Source organism: Mercenaria mercenaria, chromosome 6, assembly GCF_021730395.1.
Source record: "Mercenaria mercenaria strain notata chromosome 6, MADL_Memer_1, whole genome shotgun sequence".
NCBI lineage: Eukaryota > Metazoa > Mollusca > Bivalvia > Venerida > Veneridae > Mercenaria > Mercenaria mercenaria.
In genome coordinates, this window is record NC_069366.1 from 52,396,615 (window position 1) to 52,418,119 (window position 21,505).

At 33.3% G+C, this 21,505-nt stretch overlaps 1 protein-coding gene across 1 annotated transcript; it reads right to left on the bottom strand.

Annotated features, from left to right (window-relative positions):
- On the bottom strand, positions 1-15,741 carry LOC123548878 (asparagine--tRNA ligase, cytoplasmic-like). Its single transcript, XM_045336498.2, has 15 exons — positions 15,665-15,741; positions 14,712-14,791; positions 11,712-11,777; positions 11,097-11,189; positions 10,371-10,457; positions 9,922-10,071; positions 9,362-9,448; positions 8,872-9,015; positions 6,778-6,933; positions 5,605-5,726; positions 4,559-4,694; positions 4,215-4,328; positions 3,395-3,526; positions 2,347-2,478; positions 1-1,433 (listed from the first exon to the last, which is right to left on the bottom strand). Exons 1-15 carry the CDS (start codon positions 15,672-15,674, stop codon positions 1,302-1,304), a joined length of 1,641 nt encoding a protein of 546 aa, XP_045192433.2. The 5' UTR covers positions 15,675-15,741; the 3' UTR covers positions 1-1,301.
- Between the last annotated feature and the right edge of the window lie 5,764 nt (positions 15,742-21,505).

The window sequence follows — 21,505 nt, forward strand, 5'->3', positions numbered from 1 at the left end:
TATATGTCTTATAATTTTATTCCGCTTCGCAAAAAAGCTATATGTGATATTTCTTTGGCCAAGTCACATCAGTAAATAGTTCTAAAATGATTTTTGTATATCCATTGATTTTTTTTACTTTTGAACCAGTTAAGAATGCTGAGAAAAGTACATTGTAATCATTTCTGTTATATTGCTATCTTTTTGGACACAGGAAAATTAGATGAAATGTCAAATATTACGGCTTTTATAAGTTTAACAATATTTTGAACAGAGCAAGAACATGAGGAATATTTAAATCCACGACAAATATGCAGATTTTCTTTCTTTAAGTTTTAACAGTAAATGATTATCTGTGACAGAAGTTTTTTCAAGTTCAAATCTATATTCTCTGGCCTTTCTGCTGATGTATAAAAATGATATAATTATATATCTCTGCAATTAAGTAAACCTTCAGAAAATCAGGGTTGTAAGCAGTTTTTGGTCAGGTTCGATTATCCATTTACATAAAAAGTACATTTACTTAGAAACCTGGGCCTAAATATTTCATAACTAAGGAAAATTAAAGAATTCGAATTAATTTTCTAGTCTTAAAGAGTGTTTCAATACTTATGCAAACGAATATTCATTTAAAAATAAAAAATATACATATATGCACATGTGCAACAGTTGCGTATACAAATCACCTACCATAAACAGTCTGAAAATCGCCAAGAATCTAATACATTTTAGAAAGCTGGGTACAAATAAGGAGAATATAAGATATCTTTGGTTGCTATAAAATCAGATTGTATTTTGTTTGTAAGTGTTATTTTTATAATTACGGAACAATAACTTTTCGGCGCAGCAAGCATTTTTTAACTTGGGCTATCCTAACTGGCATTTGGACCAGATTATCTATTTGTTCACACTGAAAAAAGGGGCAGATTATTTATTTACTTTGATATTCAGTCAAAATTATTTATCTACTTTTCCTTCAGCCCCAGTCCCGACTTTGTAATGGTCGTCCCATAATTTGCTTTAGTTTGAGGCCTAAATTTCATTTGAATATAACAAAAATATATCTATTAGCTAACATTTCAAATCAAACGAAAAATATAACAGTTTTATAGTTTGTTCAACAAACGTTAAAGCTATGCAAAACATTTTAATTTAGAAAAATGGGCAAAATTTTCAGCCTTACGACCCTCTTATCGAAAGACGCACATAGCCTATAGACAGATTACCGGTTAATGAAAAAAAAAAAGAACTGGGAAACTCAAATTGTCCCACGACAATAAAAACAGAACACTTTGTTAAACTGTTTATATGTTTCTGTCATTTTATGGTTTACACCTTTCAACAAATCTCGGGTAGAGACACACTTCACGAATGTGGTATCTGTTGAGGATCCAGCACAGAAATCTCTCAAGGCCAAGACCATACCCACCATGCGGACATGTTCCAAATTTTCTCTGTAAATATATAATACAGAAATCGTATTTACCTCTCAGAAGCCATTAAAATGTACAAGTGATATTAAAATTAACGAGTGCTCCGAAAATTATGGATACCTTCTTTATTTGGAATATGGAACAGCTGAATATGATACAGAAACAAGGGCTATGAACATAAATATGAACCTGATGATCGACAATGAAACGAATGTTTTTATTGAGACGACTTTAAAATACTACAGAAACATATAAGTTATAAATGATATAAACGAAAAGCTTTTATATGCCTTATAAACTGTGTAGAATGAAGTGCTCTTAACTACAGAACTCTATACACTATAAACAATAAAGAACCAGATGTTAAAGTTATAAACAATATAGAAAGAAGTGCTCTTACTAAGGTCTTTAAGCTACAGCAATTTTGTATATTTTGTAAACGATAACCTAAATACATGTATGCAATTTCTTAAAACTACAAAAATGTACACACCTTTACATTGCTTTTATTTGGGGTCTAAAATAGATATGTACACCTTATAGGCTATTCAGAATTAGGTGCTCTTACTGAAATCTGTGATATGATCGAGGGCATTATTATTAATGTAGCATATGTAGAAAGCATCTTGGGCCCAAAAGATATTAAAACTATTCATACTTTTAATTTTCATATTTTGGTATTTCGGATTGTAAAATGACCCATACAGCTAAAATATTACCTATATTCCAGTCTGGCTCCCTGCCCAAAAGCATCTGGTCGGTTTCTGAGCCGGATATAGTAATATATCAATGAAAATGTGTGTCATCCGGAGACTAGTCTTCAAACTTGGAATCTTAATAGTTACCAGTCTCAAAACTCCTTCTTGATACTGACCAATGACAAGGCTACATTTTTTAGACTGATCTTTGAAGTAAGTTTTGAACCAAATCTCACCTGATCAGTGTACCAGTAGTAGTTTGTAGGGTCAATGCCCTCCCGACTGAAACCCTCCATCAGCTCGTCATACTGCCATACCCTCATTGACCCACCAACTATCTCACCAACATTTGGAAGCAAGAGGTCCACCTACAAAACATCTATATGATGTTTTCTGTGTTATTTTATACTTACTTATTTTAAATCAAATATGAAAACGGGGTAGCGTAACTGTTACACCTAGTTGATTCGAACAAAAAAAAATCTGATTATACACTAGACTAACTGAATGAAGGATCTAAAACTTTTTTCCATTGTACATGTTTAATGAACACTTCTCATTTGCTCAAATATTTTCCAATACTCTAAAGTTGCAGGTACAAATTAAATCTTTATGTGTTTATGACTCTATCTGATACTTCTTGCAGTATGAAGTTACTGAATGCCTTTTGGGCACATGATCTCTGTCGTACTATAGTTTAGGGGAAATCGTCAAGTGCCGTGATCATTCATCAAGACAAACAGAATACAGGAGATTTAAAGTTACAAAACCTTTTATCTCAAACATTTGAAAACCTGACTATAAGATTATAAAACTGAAGACATATCTCAGAATACAACGTTGAAAGGGCGTTGAAATCTTCAGGTGAGGAAGCCATCCAGCTGGCTTACGGGAGGTCGGTGGTTCTACCAAGATGCCCGCCCGTGATGACATAATGCTCGGGGGTTGGGGGGGGGGGGGGGGGGGCAGGTGGGGTTTTCCTCAACTACCAAAGCTGTAAGTAGCCATATGACCTATAATTGTGCCGGTGCGACGTTAAACCCAACAACAAAAATAAAAAAGAGACAACGCTAACAAGTCCTGACCCCGTTTTCACTAATATTTTGAAGGAAGAAGCTTTTTGAGTCAATGTTTATAAAAGAGGTGATTGAAACTAAAATCTATGAATATAAAATTCCCACTTGAGTTTCTGAGCTGATGAAACAAAATCACTTCCGAGGTACATGTTATAGCAAGGAAGCAACGCTGTGTTATCACTGTTTTTTTTATATATTACGTGATTACCGATTCTGTTAGTCTCTTGTCATCCTTGCATCTAGGCATATAGAATGATTTTATTTCTGCTGGGAACTTGCACAGAAATATTGGCTCACCGATGGCATCCGTCATCTTTCTTTCAGGAGCTTCCGGAATATCCTGAAAATAATATCAATACTGATTTCTAAAAATTATCAAACAATTTCTGGACCTGTATCATTGCCAAGATATCAACATACAAAGTTTTATGTTTGAATTTTTTGTAAAATTAGCATTGATTAAACAAAGCTTCGTATGAACAAAGATCCTTCAATTACCAAAAACTGCAAAATGTCATGGGCATATGAGTATATTTGTACATAGATTATAAGACGAATAAAGGTTAACTTAATATTTGGCATTTTTAGATTCTGACATAGAAGACATTGTTCAGTCAAGAATAAAAAAATACATTAAAAAAAAACAACTTTTATCAGTGCAAATCGCAATTCAAATATTTATATTAATGTTAATTAGAGAGGTGAAGATTTCATACTTGTATTGCTATATATACGTGCAGGAATTCATTTATTTGAATAAGCGTCTGATAGGTCAACATTCACAACACACAACTTAGTTGTACATGTTTCATATGTATGTGACAAAATGACATATATGAGGTTTAAAACTATTTACATGTATTTATTTTAATTCTGGGACCAGATTGTATATTTACTTTTTCTACCCCACCCCTCATCCCACGAGATTCTAATGGAATGGACAACTCCGGGTAATTTTCAACAGATACTTATTTATTCACGCTCACATCTTGATATCTTAACCTCTCTATTAACATGTCCTTATTTACATCGCCAAATTCGTAAAATGAGCCATCATCTTTCTTTATGTCATTTTCTTTTAGATATTTCAAAGCGGCTGTATACTCCATTCTTCTAAAAGGTCTCTTTGGAGGCTTAAAATCCTAGAAATAAGAAAGAAACGGGTATTCCTAAAACCTCTCCGAAGAATCATCGAAGTCCTAAAAGCCAATATGAAACTTGTTAAGTTATTTACTTATTTTAAAGAAAACACCCTCTTCGAAAGTTTAAGTGCAGAAGGAGACATATTGTATTCAAATATAGGTATATACTCTTTGAAGGACGTATCAACATTTATGTAGTATTATTTAAGACAGTATAAAATAACACTTACTGGGTTGAGTTCATTAACAATGTAGCCCAGCGGGCATTTCAATATTCTGTCGACAACATCACACACCAGATCTTCAAGTCTGTCCAGCAGGTCATTAAACGATATGAACGGACATTCTGCTTCAATATGGGTGTATCTGTAATATATCATGTAGATGTGTGGCTCTAATCTGATTTGTTAAATTTCTCTATGTCATCATTAATTATAAACTTTATATTGATTAACGCCTCTCCAAATTTGAGAGAGCCAAATTTAGTTTGGCTTGGTCGTCCACCCATCCGTTCGTATGTCCGTCACAAAATCGTGTCATCTTTGTATACTCCTTGAAAAGATTTTAAGATTACTTGACACAAAGATTTGCCACTTTTAGCTAGGTCCTTTCAATTTCAAAGTCATACGATGAGACCAGATGTCATGAAGAAACTACATACAGAATATAACTCTCAGTCAGGTCGGTTCAAGGTCAATGTCGCATGTAGGTAGACTTTCTTGTCCGCTATGTATCTTTTTACCTCTTGAAAGATTTTCAAATAACTTGGCAACATGTTTGCAATATTGAGACTATAATGCAGAACGCAACTTTCAGTAATGCTGGTTCAATGTCAGGATGCAGCGTTCCATGTCCACTCCATATCTTTTCAACCCCTGAAAGGATTTTTTAAAAATCAAGGACAGATGTAAACCATTTTGGGACGAAGTATAAAACGAAACTTCCAGCCGTGTTGATTCAAAGTCAATGTTGTATGGATCAAACATAAAAAGATAATTACTGGCAGTTTGATATATTCTATGTTTTAAATAACTTTGCATGGATGTTTACTAAACGCCATTACGGTTCAGTGTCAAGGTCGTACGGTGGTATCAATTTTCATAAGTTACTATTTCTTGCTCGCTCAATATCTTTTTCCCTCCTTGAAGGCTTTTCAAATAACTTAGCAAAACGTTTGCAGCTAAACATAAATAGAAATACACAATTACAAAACCAAACAAAACGCACAAATAGATATAAAACATTAAAAGAGATATAGGATGAATTTCAAACATACTCGGCCAAATGTCGCCTAGTCCTCGACTGTTCCGCTCTAAATGAACTTGCTATGCAGAAAACATCGCCCATTGCGGGTAGCGCTGTCTCCAAATATAGCTGTGAAGACTGAGTCAAATAAGCCTGAAAGGTTAAGTGTCGATTTTAAAAGGTACGCTCGTGAGCGAATATATAAATATCACGTTTCAAAAACCGGTTGTAGTTAAAATACATGTCATGTCAATTCCAACCTGACTAAAGTACATCTCCAATTACGCTACGCTTAGGATCTGAAGACGTGGTATTGATAGCCTCGTTCTGACTACCCTTCCGCTAGCCAAACAGAGCCTTGCTGTCAATATTTTGAAACTGAATGTAGAAGTTTAAAACATCTATATTTAGCCTGGGTTTTTCATATTTACAATTCTTATGACGACCACATTGCGACTACGCCCTCGTGTTTTGAGAGAAATCATATGTCACGGTACGGGCTTGGTCACGTAAGGTGTCAGACAGCCGGTTAGCTCAGTCGGTAGAGCACTCGCCCTGTAAGCGATGGGTCCTTGGTTCGAGCCCCGGACTGGCTGCACATTTTTCTCTACTTTGACATTCGACGCTATTTTGATGGTTCCGCCAAATGCTTGTTGAAACGAGTCGTCTGACTGGTTCAAATAAAAATAGATTTGCGAAAATAAAAATAGCAATTTCGGAAATCCAAATATACAGAAAGATGAATGGGAATGGGTTATCCTCAGATCTTTGTTTAGAAGATCAAGTACTTTAGTCAGACTAGGTCAATGCTGAACATTGTGACGTCAAGCTGAACTGTATTTAAAACTAAATTTCAAGATAATGACATTCAGTTGTTAAAATACACAAGCTAACGGATCACTATTTTAATAGCATATCTGTGACAAGAATTGTTAAGACATCAAACTGGACTCTTTTATATCTTTCCGCTTGTGGTTCTAAACCCGGCTATGGATGTAAAATCATTCATATGAGGAAGCTATAGCTGGCTTGCGGAAGATCGTCGTTTTTAAACAGGTAGCTCACCCGTGCCTGAGATAATGTTAAGAGTACTTGGGGTCTTCCTCCACCGTTAAATCTGGAAAGCTACAATTTCACCCTTAATTGTGTCGATGTGAGTGCAAATCCAACAAAAAGGAAAACAAAAACAAAAACCACCTCTCACCTCCTCGTTGAAAAAGTTGAGTTTAAAGAGAGTGGAACCACCTTCCACCTGTGTCTGTACAAGTGTAGGAGCCGTCACCTCGTAGTATCCGCGACTGAAATAATGCTCACGGAAGCAATGCATAGCAGCAGACCTCATCTTCAGTACTTTTGATGTCTAAAAGTAATTGTGAAAATAGTTTATATCGGAAATGGTAAATAAACATGAGAAATGTTTACCTCTTGTTCGCAAATATTGATTTTATACTTGTGAATATCATTATTGTACTAATTGTTCCTACTTATGCTGCTTTTGACAACTTAAAAGCTTTCAGAACATAAAGGAACAAACAATTCACTGAATGCATTTAATTATCCGGCATGTTTTTAGTACATTTAATTTTTGTTTTGTTAGATATAATTGCAAAATTCATTTCAGTATTAATATCAGTATACATCAAGCTTCTGTGAAATGTTTCAACATTTAACTCACTAGACTATAGGCGTTATATTTTCTACCCCTGTAGCGTCGATATGCGACTATACGCGCGTTATCAGGACTCCCCAGGACGGCAATTGACGGGAATAGTCGCGGCACCGAGATCATGATGATTGCGATAAGTACTTGTTAATTTTTGATAATCTTGACAAAAGCAAAATTACTTTGCATACTGGCTATTATTTCTTTGATGTAATAATTACTAGTTGTGCTAATAATTAGTACCCTTGTTAAAATAAATGTCTGTAACTATGCGGTAATGTAAATGAAATAAAAAGACGATCTCCGCTGTGTTCCGTTCATACTGTATTTCAAAAAAGTAAAATAATGTCGTCGACCAGAGATCTTTCTTAAAATGAAGAAAATATTTATTTATTATCATGCTGATTCTGAAATATCAGTTCCGTCGGATGATGATTCCGACGATGCGATTCCATTATCAGACAAATGAATGGTCGGAAAATGTTAAGTTTTAGAAGGCTGAAATATTGGTACACTTACATCACATACGATACAAATGGATAAAAAATAACACAACAAAGCATGTTTCATAAAATACAAACAAAATATATGTAAATAAACGCATGTTTGTAAATTTAATAATTATTCAAAGATGGATGTAAATATTACAACTTAACTGTCTCAGCGCGTGATACACAACATTTGTGTACATGTTTAGAAATAGATTATACATCAAAATAAACCATTGATATTCACACAAAAACGGGTGTAAATTTCGAGTAATGCTGATGTAAATATTCATTGTTAATGATGCATTTCTACTTATTGGAATTTAATGTTCAAATATCTATTAAACGCAGTAGGTGTGTTAAAACTGTGAATATTTCGAAGTGAAAATTTTGTTCTATTTGGATATAAGCTACGAACGAAATTGGATATAAAAAATATTTGTTCAAACTTCGAATATTTTGTAAGTATATTTTAATTTACACCCAAGTTAATAATGTTTCCCTGCATGATTTCAACTGAGTGTGATTATGATAAGGTTAGATAATGTTCTTCGACGTCAGGTGGTAATTCTTATCCCGCCGCAGCAGGTATGTTACGATGTCGGCCTCAGGGAGTTAATGTACTGAATGTAGGGATTCTACCTCTAGTTCAAATTAACATTTGATGTAAATACAGTATACATGAAGCTTTACGTGTTCTAATCATGATTATGTCTAATGTCCAATAAACATGTACATGCACTACCTCAATATTTGTATAGATTCAAAAGAGCATCTAAGCATTTATTGTTTTGTTCTAATCATATCTGTGTCTATTATCCAATAGAATAAAAGGCTTTCCTTTAAAAATTATGTTTTTTGTCAAAACAATCTATAGATATGAGCCACCTCATTAAAAAGGATCTAAATTTCTGTTCTAATCATTATCAAAACGGAATGAAGACCTTCGAGGATAATATGTATATTGTCAAAGAAAGAATACGCAACTCTTCATGGGATAAAATGAGCATTCGGGTGAAAAATATCGAATATTTGAAGACCTAAAAATTATCAATACTGTTCAAGAGAACATCCCCATGCGTCTTTTCATTAGGAAGGTTTGAAATGAGCAGTTAGATCAAAACATTTATTATACGAAGCTTTATACGTTTTCTCCTCTGATCATCATATGCCTGTTGTCTAGTTGAACATCTACATGTGCCTCTTCATTTAGTAAGTTGTCAGCCCCTCCTGCAGGCGATGCTCCAATCAGCTCCCAGTAATCAACCGTCATTTCATGGTCCCCTGGTGCCTGAAATACATTTTACGGTTATGGTTTCTTGTACCCCAAAAGCAAGCATTTGAATAAGTATTTTGCTCTGGAGTCATTTCAAACAACATTTAATTACTTCTCATGAATAAATCAAATCAAACTTGAGTCTGCTATTATTTTGCTAGATTGCATTCTATGTTTCCGAAGGATCATTTTACAACTTTTATCTTATACCAACGAGCCATTCAACATAATACTGATTTTTTATGCTAAACCTTCTTCAAAATCAATATAACATAATCTGTATTTCGAAAAAGGAGACATAATTAGAGCGCTTGCAGAAAGCACCAAAATCAAACAACAGTTGAATGTCTAAAGAGCCTACTGATTTTCCTTCTGGTAGTGTCTTGATGACACCATAAACACAAACAGCAGCTTCTGTGGCTAGAGTCAATGCATCGTATGTCTGACACTGAAATAAATGCCAGTTAGTACTTTTAAACATGATGCTCCCCCATCAATATCGATGTTTTCTGTTTTTTTCCTTTGTGATTTAAAAATGTTTTTCTTTGTGTTTCAAATTAGAGAAAATATGTCGTCTATAGAAACTAGTACACAGTTTTAAAATATATGAATACTGCAAACATAAATATATTTAAACGGAAATGACACAACTTTCCTGAAGCAAGTGTTCTTTAAGGTTGGTCACCGGTACTGACTGCATATCACATGCAGCTTTATAGAACTTAGTCATGGATTGGGGATATGTCAGGTGTTATATCATTTACGCAAAAATACGTGTTTATTTGAAGATGGTTCTCTGGCTTTGCTTTGAATATTACTGAATTAATATTTTTCTGATATTTTACCTTTTAAAAGCCAGCATCTAAGTAGCCCGACATGTAAGCTAAAAAAAAAGAACAATCCTGTCTATCAGATACATACCAGTAAATCAGTGAGAACACATTGTAAAACACCTGTACCATCCCTAAGCACGAGAAACATAAGGTTCTTTCCTTGTCTTCTGAGACGGTGAACCCAACCGTAGATCTTTACGCGAACATCCCTGTAGCTAACAGATTCTCGTAGTTTAATCTGCCAGACCAAATGCATAGTTTAATAGCAGCAGTAAGCTTAGATATTACCAATGTTTAACTGTATTTATGACATCCATATTTCTAGCAAGTAATACAAATTAAAATATTAATAAACTAATTTCTTAGTACCATAGTTTCGTCTACATTCTCGTAGTATTCCAAATGTTTTGCAGAAAAAATGCATGATGTGTTCAAGGGGAACAAAGAACAAATGATTGGGTAATAGTAGACAGTAGTTAATTTGCTTCAACGGGAAAGCTGACAGGGTGTACTGGAGTGGTTCTTAGTGACACTTACTTGCTTAGGAACTGGAAGACTAGCATCTTCAGAGATGATAATTTTCTTTGCCTCCTCGAGATTCTTTTCTCTGCGCTGGGCATCAGCCTGTATTGGACATACATTTTCTGTATTTTTGACGTTGGAATCATAAAAACAATCAAGGATAAAGTGTCCATCCAATGTTATTATGTGACAAAGTGTCACGTGTTGCACATTTCATTACCTGTCATGAACAGAATCAGTCAAACCGAGTCTGTTATTATCTTGCTTGTTTATTTTTTATGCTTCAAGAGGATCTTCTTACAGATATAACAAAACACCCGTAAAAGATCGCCCATTCACTTGAACTCAATGTTGATTATTTTTTCTGATCTTTTAAGATCATTGAGTCCATTCATATTATTTCAATAGACTATTGTTAAAGCCGATGCTAGAGATAGTTACCTGTCATGTCTCAACCAAACCGAGTCTGATACATTGTGCTTGGTTGTGGTCTATGTTTCGAAAGGAACTTATTGTAGATTTGTAATACATTTGCATGAATAGTTAACATTAAAATTTCCGTTTTAGAATGGGTTTACAATTGAACACTGTTTGATAAAGTAAAGAAACATTGTCACGTGATTGTTATTTTACTTTAAAACATGTGAATGAAGAGTCTACTAGATGCATGTTTGGACCTGACAGTGATTATTACTAAAACCTTATATTAAATCATTTAGTTAATTAATGTATTATTTTTACATCTTTTTCTTCACTGTCAGTAGGTTTACTCAGCTCCCTCTGCCAGATTTTCTGCCACTTCTTGATCTGCGCCTTTGCAGCTACTTCATACTTCTGTTTATGATAGAAATAATTTCTCCGTAAGATAGTAGTGAAAGTTTAAGATAAATAAAAGTATTCACATAAACTATGCAATCATTCTTTTCAACAAAATTAGCAAATGAACATGAAAATTAAGGTATTTTTTATGAAATCGTAAACATGATCATCATTAACAACTAGGCAATAATGAATGGTCAGGACTACAATCAAGGTTGCAATGTGTTCATAACATGGTTCTCATCTACTGATCTATGTTGTTAACGTTTGCCATGATGCGTCTGATCTTCTCGATAATTTAGTTAAATTTGTACAATAATTTTAATATAATTGTTATAAAAGCCCAAGGCATAACAATTACATTTATTTATTTATTTATTTATTTATTTGGGTTTTACGGCGCACCAACACAGTATAGGTTATATGGCGCCAAACAAGACTACAAGTCGTGGTTTCACATGTCATTTACATCGAAATAAAAACGTGATGTATGGAAATAACAAGTACATGTGATATTGAATTGTTAATACTACTTACAGTTCCTTCTTCTTTTCCATCTACATAAATTGTTGGAAATGGTTCTTTAGCAGCATATCTCATAGCCTTCAATTATCATAACATAAAGTAATACGTGAGATGTAAGTTTTCAGTGCAAATGTGCAGCTACATAACATCATATTCAGGGTTTAAGAAAAAAATTGTAACGTGCAAGATACCATTGTCCAAATGTTATGATGTGCAATGTATATAAGAAGGGATTTATACTTAGTAACTACATTTTTATTATTCACAAAATATGAAAAGTAAAAAGCTATTTTATGGTCTTATTTAATTATGGCTCTCACGGCACATGTGTGCAGTAGGGCGTAGCAAATTTGATCAACCATGGATGGTACAGATCAAGTTTAATGAACTTAAATCGCTTTTATTTTATTTCTTTAAGAGTTTTTCAGTCAAGTGCAACAATTTTAACAAACCGCAGAAAGTTTTTTCTGCTTCTTTAATCCTGCAGGCGACTTAGTGCAATCAAACTGAATCATCAGAATAAATCTGTAAAGGTTCCATGCAAAGACTATTCTAACCTAGTCTGTTGAACATATGTGGTTCATGAGACAAAATCGCTTGAAGTTGTTTTCAGTTTTTGGTATAGCTGCCTCATAGTGAAGTCAAACAGAAATGTTTGAACAAACTTGAGAAAGATATATACAATGATGTTCTTTCCAGCTGATAAACATCTTTTCAGCTATGAAAGAGAAGAAGACACTTTTTATTTGTTTTCTATTTTTATTTATTTATTTTTATTTTGTTGGGTTTATTGTCGCACCGACACAATTTTAGGTCATATGGCGACTTTCCAGCTTTAATGGTGGAGGAAGACCCCAGGTGCCCCTCCGTGCATATTTCATCACGAGCGGGCACCTGGGTAGAACCACCGACCTTCCGTAAGCCAGCTGGATGGCTTCCTCACGTGAAGAATTCTACGCCCCAAATGAGGTTTCGAACCCACATCGATGAGGGGCAAATGGTTTGAAGTCAACGACTCTAACCACTCGGCCACGGAGGCCCCTGTTTTCTATTTTTAGCTCGAGCGACCCCTAAATGTAGTCATTGGAAACCATTGAATAATCTTGAGAAATCTCAAAGGATATTAAATACCAATTTAGTTGGAGTTTGATAAAGAGCTATCAAACAGCTCATAGAAAGTAGCAACAGAAAGGTTTTCCCATGTTAGCTTCTGTGGTCCTTGAATACAGTCAAACGGAACCATTTGAACAAATTCCGAGAATGCTACAGACCTAATTTAGTGAATATAATCAAGCGGTTTATAAGAAGTCATTTAAATTTAACCTTTTTTTTTCTATATTTAGCTCTGATGGGCCTCTATATGAAGTCAACCAAGACCACTTGTACAAAGTTGAGGGAATTTCAAGTTGAAATACTGCAGATCAAGTTTGGTGTAATTATAACAAGTACTTGATTAGGAGAATAAAATGAAAAAAAGTACGATCGACGCCCCACCATCCACTTTATATTAACAGCTCAGCCTGAACCTGTGGTTCTGGCGAGCTAATGAAGAAGTCCACATTTCAAAAACAGTTGTATAAAAATAAGTAAAGATTTCATCTCATCCAGAGAAAAATGTGGAAAATAAATTTTTATTGTACTCCGCTGAAAAAATACTGTATCCAAGTATCCCAGATGAATTTTGTAACTGTAGGGAAAAGGCTAGCCCAAAGTACAACCTATTTGGAAAATATAGACTCCGATGAACTATTTACGTATTTGTATTTAAGTCAAGTCTACATTATACACACTCATATGAAGAAATATGTCTTTGAATACAGTCTATTTTAAATTATATACTGAACAGCAAAAGAAACTATCCAGATCTATAACTGGGATTTTGTTTAATCAAAAACTTCATAAATTTGACTTGCTTTCTTCGTATTACATTACACTTGAAGAACTTCACATGGTAAATTTAAAAAATCAATCAACCATGAAGTCAGTAGTACCACAATAGCCGTTTTGCACAAAATTCACGTGCTCGTGTAATTAACGATATTCATTGTGTAATTTTATTGTCATTTGAAACACTGATGATTGACTGTCTGGAAAAACAGAATAAAACTAAAAATATATTGTAGAGATAGACCCTTAAATGTTCAATGATAGAAATACATTAAATAAAATCTAGAAATTGATTTCCATGTCCTTGAAATAACCAAAAATGATTTCACAAATGTGAAGTTTATGATAGTTTTGTAAATATCAATAACAGAAGTTTTAATTTCTAAGTTAAAGTTGTGATCCACAAAGAATGACAACTCTTGCCTAGGGCTAGTACTTAGATATCTATTAGTTTACTTCCCTTGCAATTAAACAATTGAATGGAAAATGAAAACTGTTTTAGACACAATATCATACTTTTTTGCACAACAAAAACATTAAGGATTTATTCATTTGTGTTTGGTTTACACCTCAAAACATGGTTCCTATGATTCTGTCAACTTGCACATGGTAAAAAGTTAACTTTTAACAAGCCAATAATAAAATGAAGTACCAGTAAGTAACTAATAGTGCAGATAATACAGTTTTGCTTGTATCAAAATGTCGCAATAGAAGCACTTTTGTAATACAGAACACCTGGTAGGATTAGTAAAGGTGCAATTATATTGATCTCTATTTCCTATGCCTATATATTGTTGGTTGTATGGCACGACTGAATAAAATTCAGCGCGAGCGCGCAGTTGGGATGTTTCAATACAATTGCCGCGCAGAAGATATAGCCAGAACTTCGTGCAAACTGACTGTACTGACTTTACTGACTTTTTAATTCAATACGTGAAGTTCTTCAAGTGTAATGTGGTGTAAAAACACGTCAAATTTATTAATTTATGGTTTTTATTGAAATACCCCAGTTATACTTCTGGATAGTTTCTTTTGCTGTTCAGTATATTTGTACGATTATCTAATGTATTATTTAAATGAAATTAGTCTGCCTATAGATTACAGCGTACCTTTATAATTATTTACCTGAAGCACCGTTTTAAAAGGCCTGGCTGCACTTCCTTCACCGGTCTCGTCTGAGCCAACGCTCTCCGATGTGTAAATTTCTACAGTAATATTTCATAACATTACAATATAATATTTTACACAGATTGCTGAAACAATTTGTATTTATATTATATTACATTTTTCCGGGTTTTATACTTAATAAGTTTGTAGATTTATTGTTTTAAATTCCATATGAAAAGGCACTTATATATCAACTATTTGTAATAAGAGATATCATTAAATACACTATTTTTAAAAAGTCACAAAATACATATATAATTGTAAAATCATGTAACGATGTCACAAAATCATTTTAGGACATCACAAAATAAAAGGTTGGTCTTAAATACGAATATTTTAATACCCTTAAATGATATGATTAATTCATTTTAGGTTATCTGAAAATATATTTAATGATATCAACAAATGATATCTCAAATATATTTGATTTTATGGTACACAAAATTAGATCGATGGAAATAAATAATTCATATAATAGATAATGAATACATAGTAAAACTGCACACCATTGTTCTAAAACTATTATTCTGAGGTTGTTATTATTCGACCAACGTTAACAATTCCCCTACACTTTTACCTAACCCAAATTTTCTGTTTAAATCTGAAGTAAATTGTATTAGAATTATGTCTAAATATTTTTTTCAGTCTGTGCGTCCATCAGTATGCTTCTATTATCAAAATAAGAGGGTGGAATAAAATTACTTTAGTAATCTGACGGAAAGGTCATTTTGGGCCCCTTTCACTAATACATGAAAACAAATTATTATGAATATGATAAATTGTAAATATATTAAGGTACGACGTAACAAGTCTGCTAAAATCAAATTTGAAATCTTTTGAGTACAAAAAAGTGTAATGAGAAATATTTTTAAAGAGAAAATTAAATAAGCAAAACATAATATAAAAATTACCTGAAGACATCCTTCGGTCCAAAGCGAATGATGAAATAAACGGTAACCGTTATTTGTTTACAAGGACATTCAATGATATATGCATATAAAACAAGGCGCTTATCAGTGAAGCGGATGTAAATTTACTTTAAGCTAATGAAAAGGAAGTAAACTTTAGAAAAGTTTAGAAAGCAGTTTGTGTGAATTTGGTCGAAGTCGGCTCCCATAAAATGCAAAATAAATGAATGAAAAATAAAATAAATGAATGAAAAAGGGAAATAAATGAATGAAAAAGGTGAGAGAAGTGGGATGGCGGGTCGTGTACGATACTGGTTTACCAAACATAATAGTCTAGAAATACAATTAAACCACGCAAAGCGTTTGCTTGCCACCAAAATATCTCCAAAATACTATTGATGTTATTGACCAAACTTAGCAGAAAATAAAGATAGAAGGAATTATTATATTTTTAAAACTAAATTTATTGGTACTGTTTAGTTTCTCAACATGACCATTTGGGCCTGGGCGGTTCCAATACTCCCGCTTTCATAGCCTTGGGTATTGTATAATCACCCCTTTTTAATTTTGTCTTTTGACAGTTTCTGTGATACACAGGCTCCATAACCTTAGATTCCCTTCCTAAATTCTAGTTTGTAAAGTTCTACCCATTGTTTTCTCGTTTGGGACAAACCCTTTACTTTATGTGGGGACCAAACGCCGCTTTTCATGGAATTACACGCCCCAACACGTGTATCATTGTAGGTTCCATGTTCATCGCCGTTTGAATACATCTGCGGATGTCTCTAAATTGCTTTTTGTACTTTTAGCATGTTTAAATGTTGAGTTCTGCTCAACCTGGGGCTAGAGGGTGTGGACGGTAGCATGCATTTCCACTATCGCCCATGAACAAGCTCAATCAAACCGAGCCTGCAACATTTTTGTTTTTGTCGTGTTGATCGACCTGTGAAGTTTCCACTTTTCTCTATTTTATTTTGATTTTCTTTTATCCGAAACAACTACACTACATGGCAATAAAAGTCTCTTCATAGTTAGTTTTTCGCATGCAGACAAGAATTCAATTTAATATTACTTTAGTTTCATTCATCGTCACACGTACTCCTGGTAGAGTCATGCATCAGTTTTATATTATCCATAGTAATGGCCGATTTTTGGCGGCTAGAAAAAAGATAAAAGAAAATGTTATTGTGCTATATTTTGACAAATAACTCTGCACAGGGATGCCTTTTGGGGGAACAAATTTAAACCTCACGCAATTTTGGAAGCAATTTTTACTTTTAAAAATAGAGAGTGTATATTATACGGTAACGAAAATATAATTTTAGCTGACAAAAGTAATGTTCTTACATTCTTTAGCTAATAAGAATATCTTTATTCCATTATTTTCATAGTGGGTGCATTTTTGTTGAAAATTGGTTGATGTTTACATGAAAACGAACGTCATCAAGTTATAAATGTCAAGTAGTGAAATATTCTAATGCAAATTTTGTATTTACATTTAAAAGACATAAGAAAACCATATAAAATTACTATGGAATTAAATTGCTTTAGAAATCTCTACTTTCACCGTTATGTAGTAGTTTTACATGAACACGCAATTTTCATGCATTGTATGAAATATTTCCTTTTGAAATGTTTAATTACAATTGTAAATTTCAATCTAAAGTGACATTGAAAGCATGGCAGATACTTCACATTCCTAAAGAAGATTGTCAAGTGTTTATCCGTGGTGAAATTTGGGATATTAAATCAAGCGATGCCATAAATAAGATCTTAGACAGAGATAACACAATGCCGTAATAGAATTTTATCATCGACGGTGTTCGGGAACTATCAGTTTTAAGCCATAACTCACTTGATACTTGTTAATTCCTTCCAACATGTTTAAACTATATTCAGTTGCTAAACATGCAGAGAAATGCACGTTTATCGAATAACCTTCAAATTAACAAAACCTCACATTGAAATCAAAATTAGATTTCAAACATGACAGTTGAACAAATCTTTATTTTGAGCATTAGACATTGTAAATTACCTTTCAAAAATACAGACTTTAAATTTGAATTAAATATCCTACACAAGCAAGGTCTTAGTAAAGCTGCTTAGATTATTACTAAAAGTTGAAAAATATAAAGTTGGAAACGTAAGAAACTCTATCTAAACCCCACCCTCGCAAAAAAGCAATCTAAACAGCCAAAACCATCACGATTGTTTAAGATTAGTATCGTTGGAGTTTAACTCTGGTAACCATGTTTTTGACATATAAGAATAATGTAAACACTTTTGATAGAAAATCTCCCAAGTGGTCCAGTAATAACATTTTTGACTACAAAACCAGGGGTCGTGAGTTAGAACCCCTGTTCCTTCAAATAGACTTACAAGCATTGAGGTAGGAGTCCCGTTTATGAGTATGTTAAAGGACCAGGGAAGCGTCTTGAACTGGAGCGTATTCAGTATCTTGCATTATCCTCCAACTGAAAATTACTCACAGTCCTCCGAGGGAGTCACCAAGGTGGGTTTCCGGTGGGGAATATAAACAAGTTTATTAACAATTAAAAAGATCACACGGGTAACCAATTTCTGACTTTTTAAAGTTTCTACTATGTTCATATCTGAAAAAGAGACCGCGTCCTATGATGGCAATTTGTTGTGACAAATCATAACACTGTCAATTTCAATGATTTAGGTAGAGTGTCACCCAAGAATCATTGGCGGTTAATTTCTTTTGAAACTGGACCAGCAGTTTTAGATGAGATAAAAAAAAAGAACATGAGTGCCGAAACGTTGATAAAAGATAGCTATTCACATGTTGTTTGATCATCGTGATGAGATCAAGAAATAAATATAAGGAAAAAATGAGGATGTCCTTTATTGGCAGTGATTTTAAAAGGATTTAATGAAATTATTTTAAAGTCGGTTTAAGAGGAGATATAGTTTGAACACTTCGTTTTTAACTCTGGAGGTCCCTGTATGCATTCAAATAAAATGGAACAACTTTGAAACTTGAATAGAACTAGTTAAAGAATATCCAATCAATGTATCATCAATTTCAAATCGATGGTATCAGAGCTATTCGTTTGAAAAATGTCCTCCTATCACAATAGATATACGCGATGTTATATTTCCTTCTGAAATAAGTAATTTAATTGCAATTCTGTTACAGACTAAAAGCTGGAAATTAAGGAACTTGAGATTTGATATCAACCCAGATTGTATATCCCGCCTTTACATGTGATTTGGATTTTTGTCTGAACTTGTAGAAGTCTCCAGGGTCTACTCTCGCCAATTAACTTAAGTATATTTAAGCTATAAGACAATGTTTTTCAAAGATGTATTGTTTAATCAGATGTAGCTGTTCATATTCAGAATATTGTTTTATTAGTTTGAATGGAACAGGTTTAGATGACAGGCTTTCGCAGCCGAATCACTTGCCAACGTTCTTAGTTTGAATCCCGCTCGAGGTGTAGATTTATTTTATAAGGGGGTACTCCACGGCTGCCTTGCGTAGGACTTAGATTCCACTATGGTGAAAACCCGTGCCAATGGACATCAAGTGTCTCACTCAACCATTTCAGAGTTGGATAGTTGTCATGTGTTTTTGATAAAAAAATGTTCTTTGCTTACGTGACAATATATATGCATATGCATATGAGGTTTTATTGCATTTTAAATCACGAAGGACGAATTAAAGTGCGTCATATAATGAACAATCTACGATTTATTAGTTTGAAGCGTTTTTCCACACTAAGTGATATTATGTCATCTGCGTTTTATAATAAAGAAGTTATCACTAACCTCTCAAGAACACACCTGTGTACACTTTTTCTTTAACTCCACACGATGTTTCTACCAAGTGTTTTGTAAGAGTTTGATGAAAAATAAAAAGTTTCGATTCATCTAAGTTTATGAATGTTTCCTGATCAAAATTTTCTTTAACCGTTGACACCGTCAAAGTTATTCAAAAACTTGTCTGACAAAGTAAAGCTTTTGTAATGACAACGAGCCGTAATATCCCACACTTAGAATTACCGTTTTTATGTATCGACGTAAAAACCGTTTTCCTGTTTTGATTCATGTTACTTAGAGATGGAGGAGAGAGAGAGAGAGAGAGAGAGAGAGAGAGAGAGAGAGAGAGAGTACATAATATATTATACAGTTTATGGTAGTGATATTTTCAATATCGCGATTGAAATTATCTGATCCATCTATTTCGTACAACTCTAATAATGCCGAAACAAAATGAGTTGTAATTGAGTTGCTTAACAGTTTCGTCCCCCAAACAGCCTCATATTCGAAATTTAGATAACTTAAATCATATATATTTTATTTTCATTTTTGTAAGGAAATTTCCTGTGTAAAATTTAGTCTATATAAATGTTTATATCATTATAATGTAACATAAGTCTTTTTCATTTCAACAACATGATGCTAGATGAAAAACCTTGCAAATATAAGTATAGGCATTAAATCTGTACGAAGTGAGTTACAGAAAATTACCCAGAAAATTAGCCAACAATGAAAATAATAAATGCAATAATTCAAATGTTTATGATAGGGAAATTCTTTTTTTTTATAAAATATTTACAATTTATGTACATGACATTTATGCAAATATATCACAATATCATCTGCATGGTAATGGTAATGTATAGCATTGCTTGCAACTATTGAAGGGTGACGTATTGTTATACTGAATTCATATAACATTTTGCTGGATAGTTTTAACAATATCATAAGATAAAGGAAAAAAATTACCGGAATGACTTTCAAACACACTGGATCTCAGAAGAATACAAGAAAACACAAAAATGAAATTATAGACTGAGAGAAAATATCTGTTCAAACAGTGCAAACGGTTTAATTACAAACTGTTTAAAAAGTTTAATTTTTAACCCGAGCGCCTTGAGAAAAACATATACCTGCAAAAAGAAATGCATCATCAGTTGAATCATATTAAAAATTTTGCAAGGCTATGTTTAAATATTTCTCTTCATTTAAGACTATAAGCCCAAGGGTTTCAATCATTAAAAAGTCACTTAATGCTAAAGGGGAAACAAAACGAAAAGAAAAAACAAAACTTATTTTGATCTTCTTACGCACACTCCTTACGAATACTTAACCATGTATAAAAAGAGAAAGGGCACGGTAAATATTTGTGTTCTCACGGTGCTGAGAAAGTAGTATAATAAGCCGTATTGTAAAATGTTTGTTATTTGAATGTCAGTCCATGCATGCAAATGGAATAAAGCAGACATGAAAATCTACCGTGAATTTTTAGTCTCTAAAATTGACATTGGGCATGCTACACATTGTTCTGTTGAACGGTGAATAATTGTGTCGAGATAATGAACAACCATCCATGCATTGGCTAGACAAGAATAATTATTTAAAATTTTTACCTGTTAGTTTGAACATGGCATGATATGATACGCGTCATCTTAACATAGTTAATTTTTTGCCAAGGTATTCAAAAATCCATTTACACATACATGGCAAAGTTATTGACAAGAAAAAACTGAGACGAAGGCCTGTGAAACAGACAAACTGAAGGACATTGCCAAAAATTGGTAAAAAATAATGTACTACTTGTTAGCATTTTAAACTGAGTGATGACAATGGACAACAGCCATTTGTATTTGGAGAAATATGCTCGTATAAAACACATGAATTGTTTTATAACGGTCTAAATTTTGCAAATTTGATTATCCATTTTTGTCTATTCATTGGAAATGTTTACAGAATCTGAGCGTCAAATGGTATTACAAACAGTTAAAGTCCCATTCATTATGACTTGAGAAGTTTTTTTTTAACATTTCTGTTCATTATAGTACAAATAAAGACATT

Bases quoted from the DNA above. Each gene is read 5' to 3' on its own strand.
- LOC123548878 (XM_045336498.2), bottom strand. The intron at 11,190-11,711 runs GTAAGTAGTATT...TATCATAAACAG, and splicing joins ATGGAAAAGAAGAAGGAACT to AAGTATGAAGTAGCTGCAAA. The intron at 5,727-6,777 runs GTGAGAGGTGGT...TTAACCTTTCAG, and splicing joins TCAACTTTTTCAACGAGGAG to GCTTATTTGACTCAGTCTTC.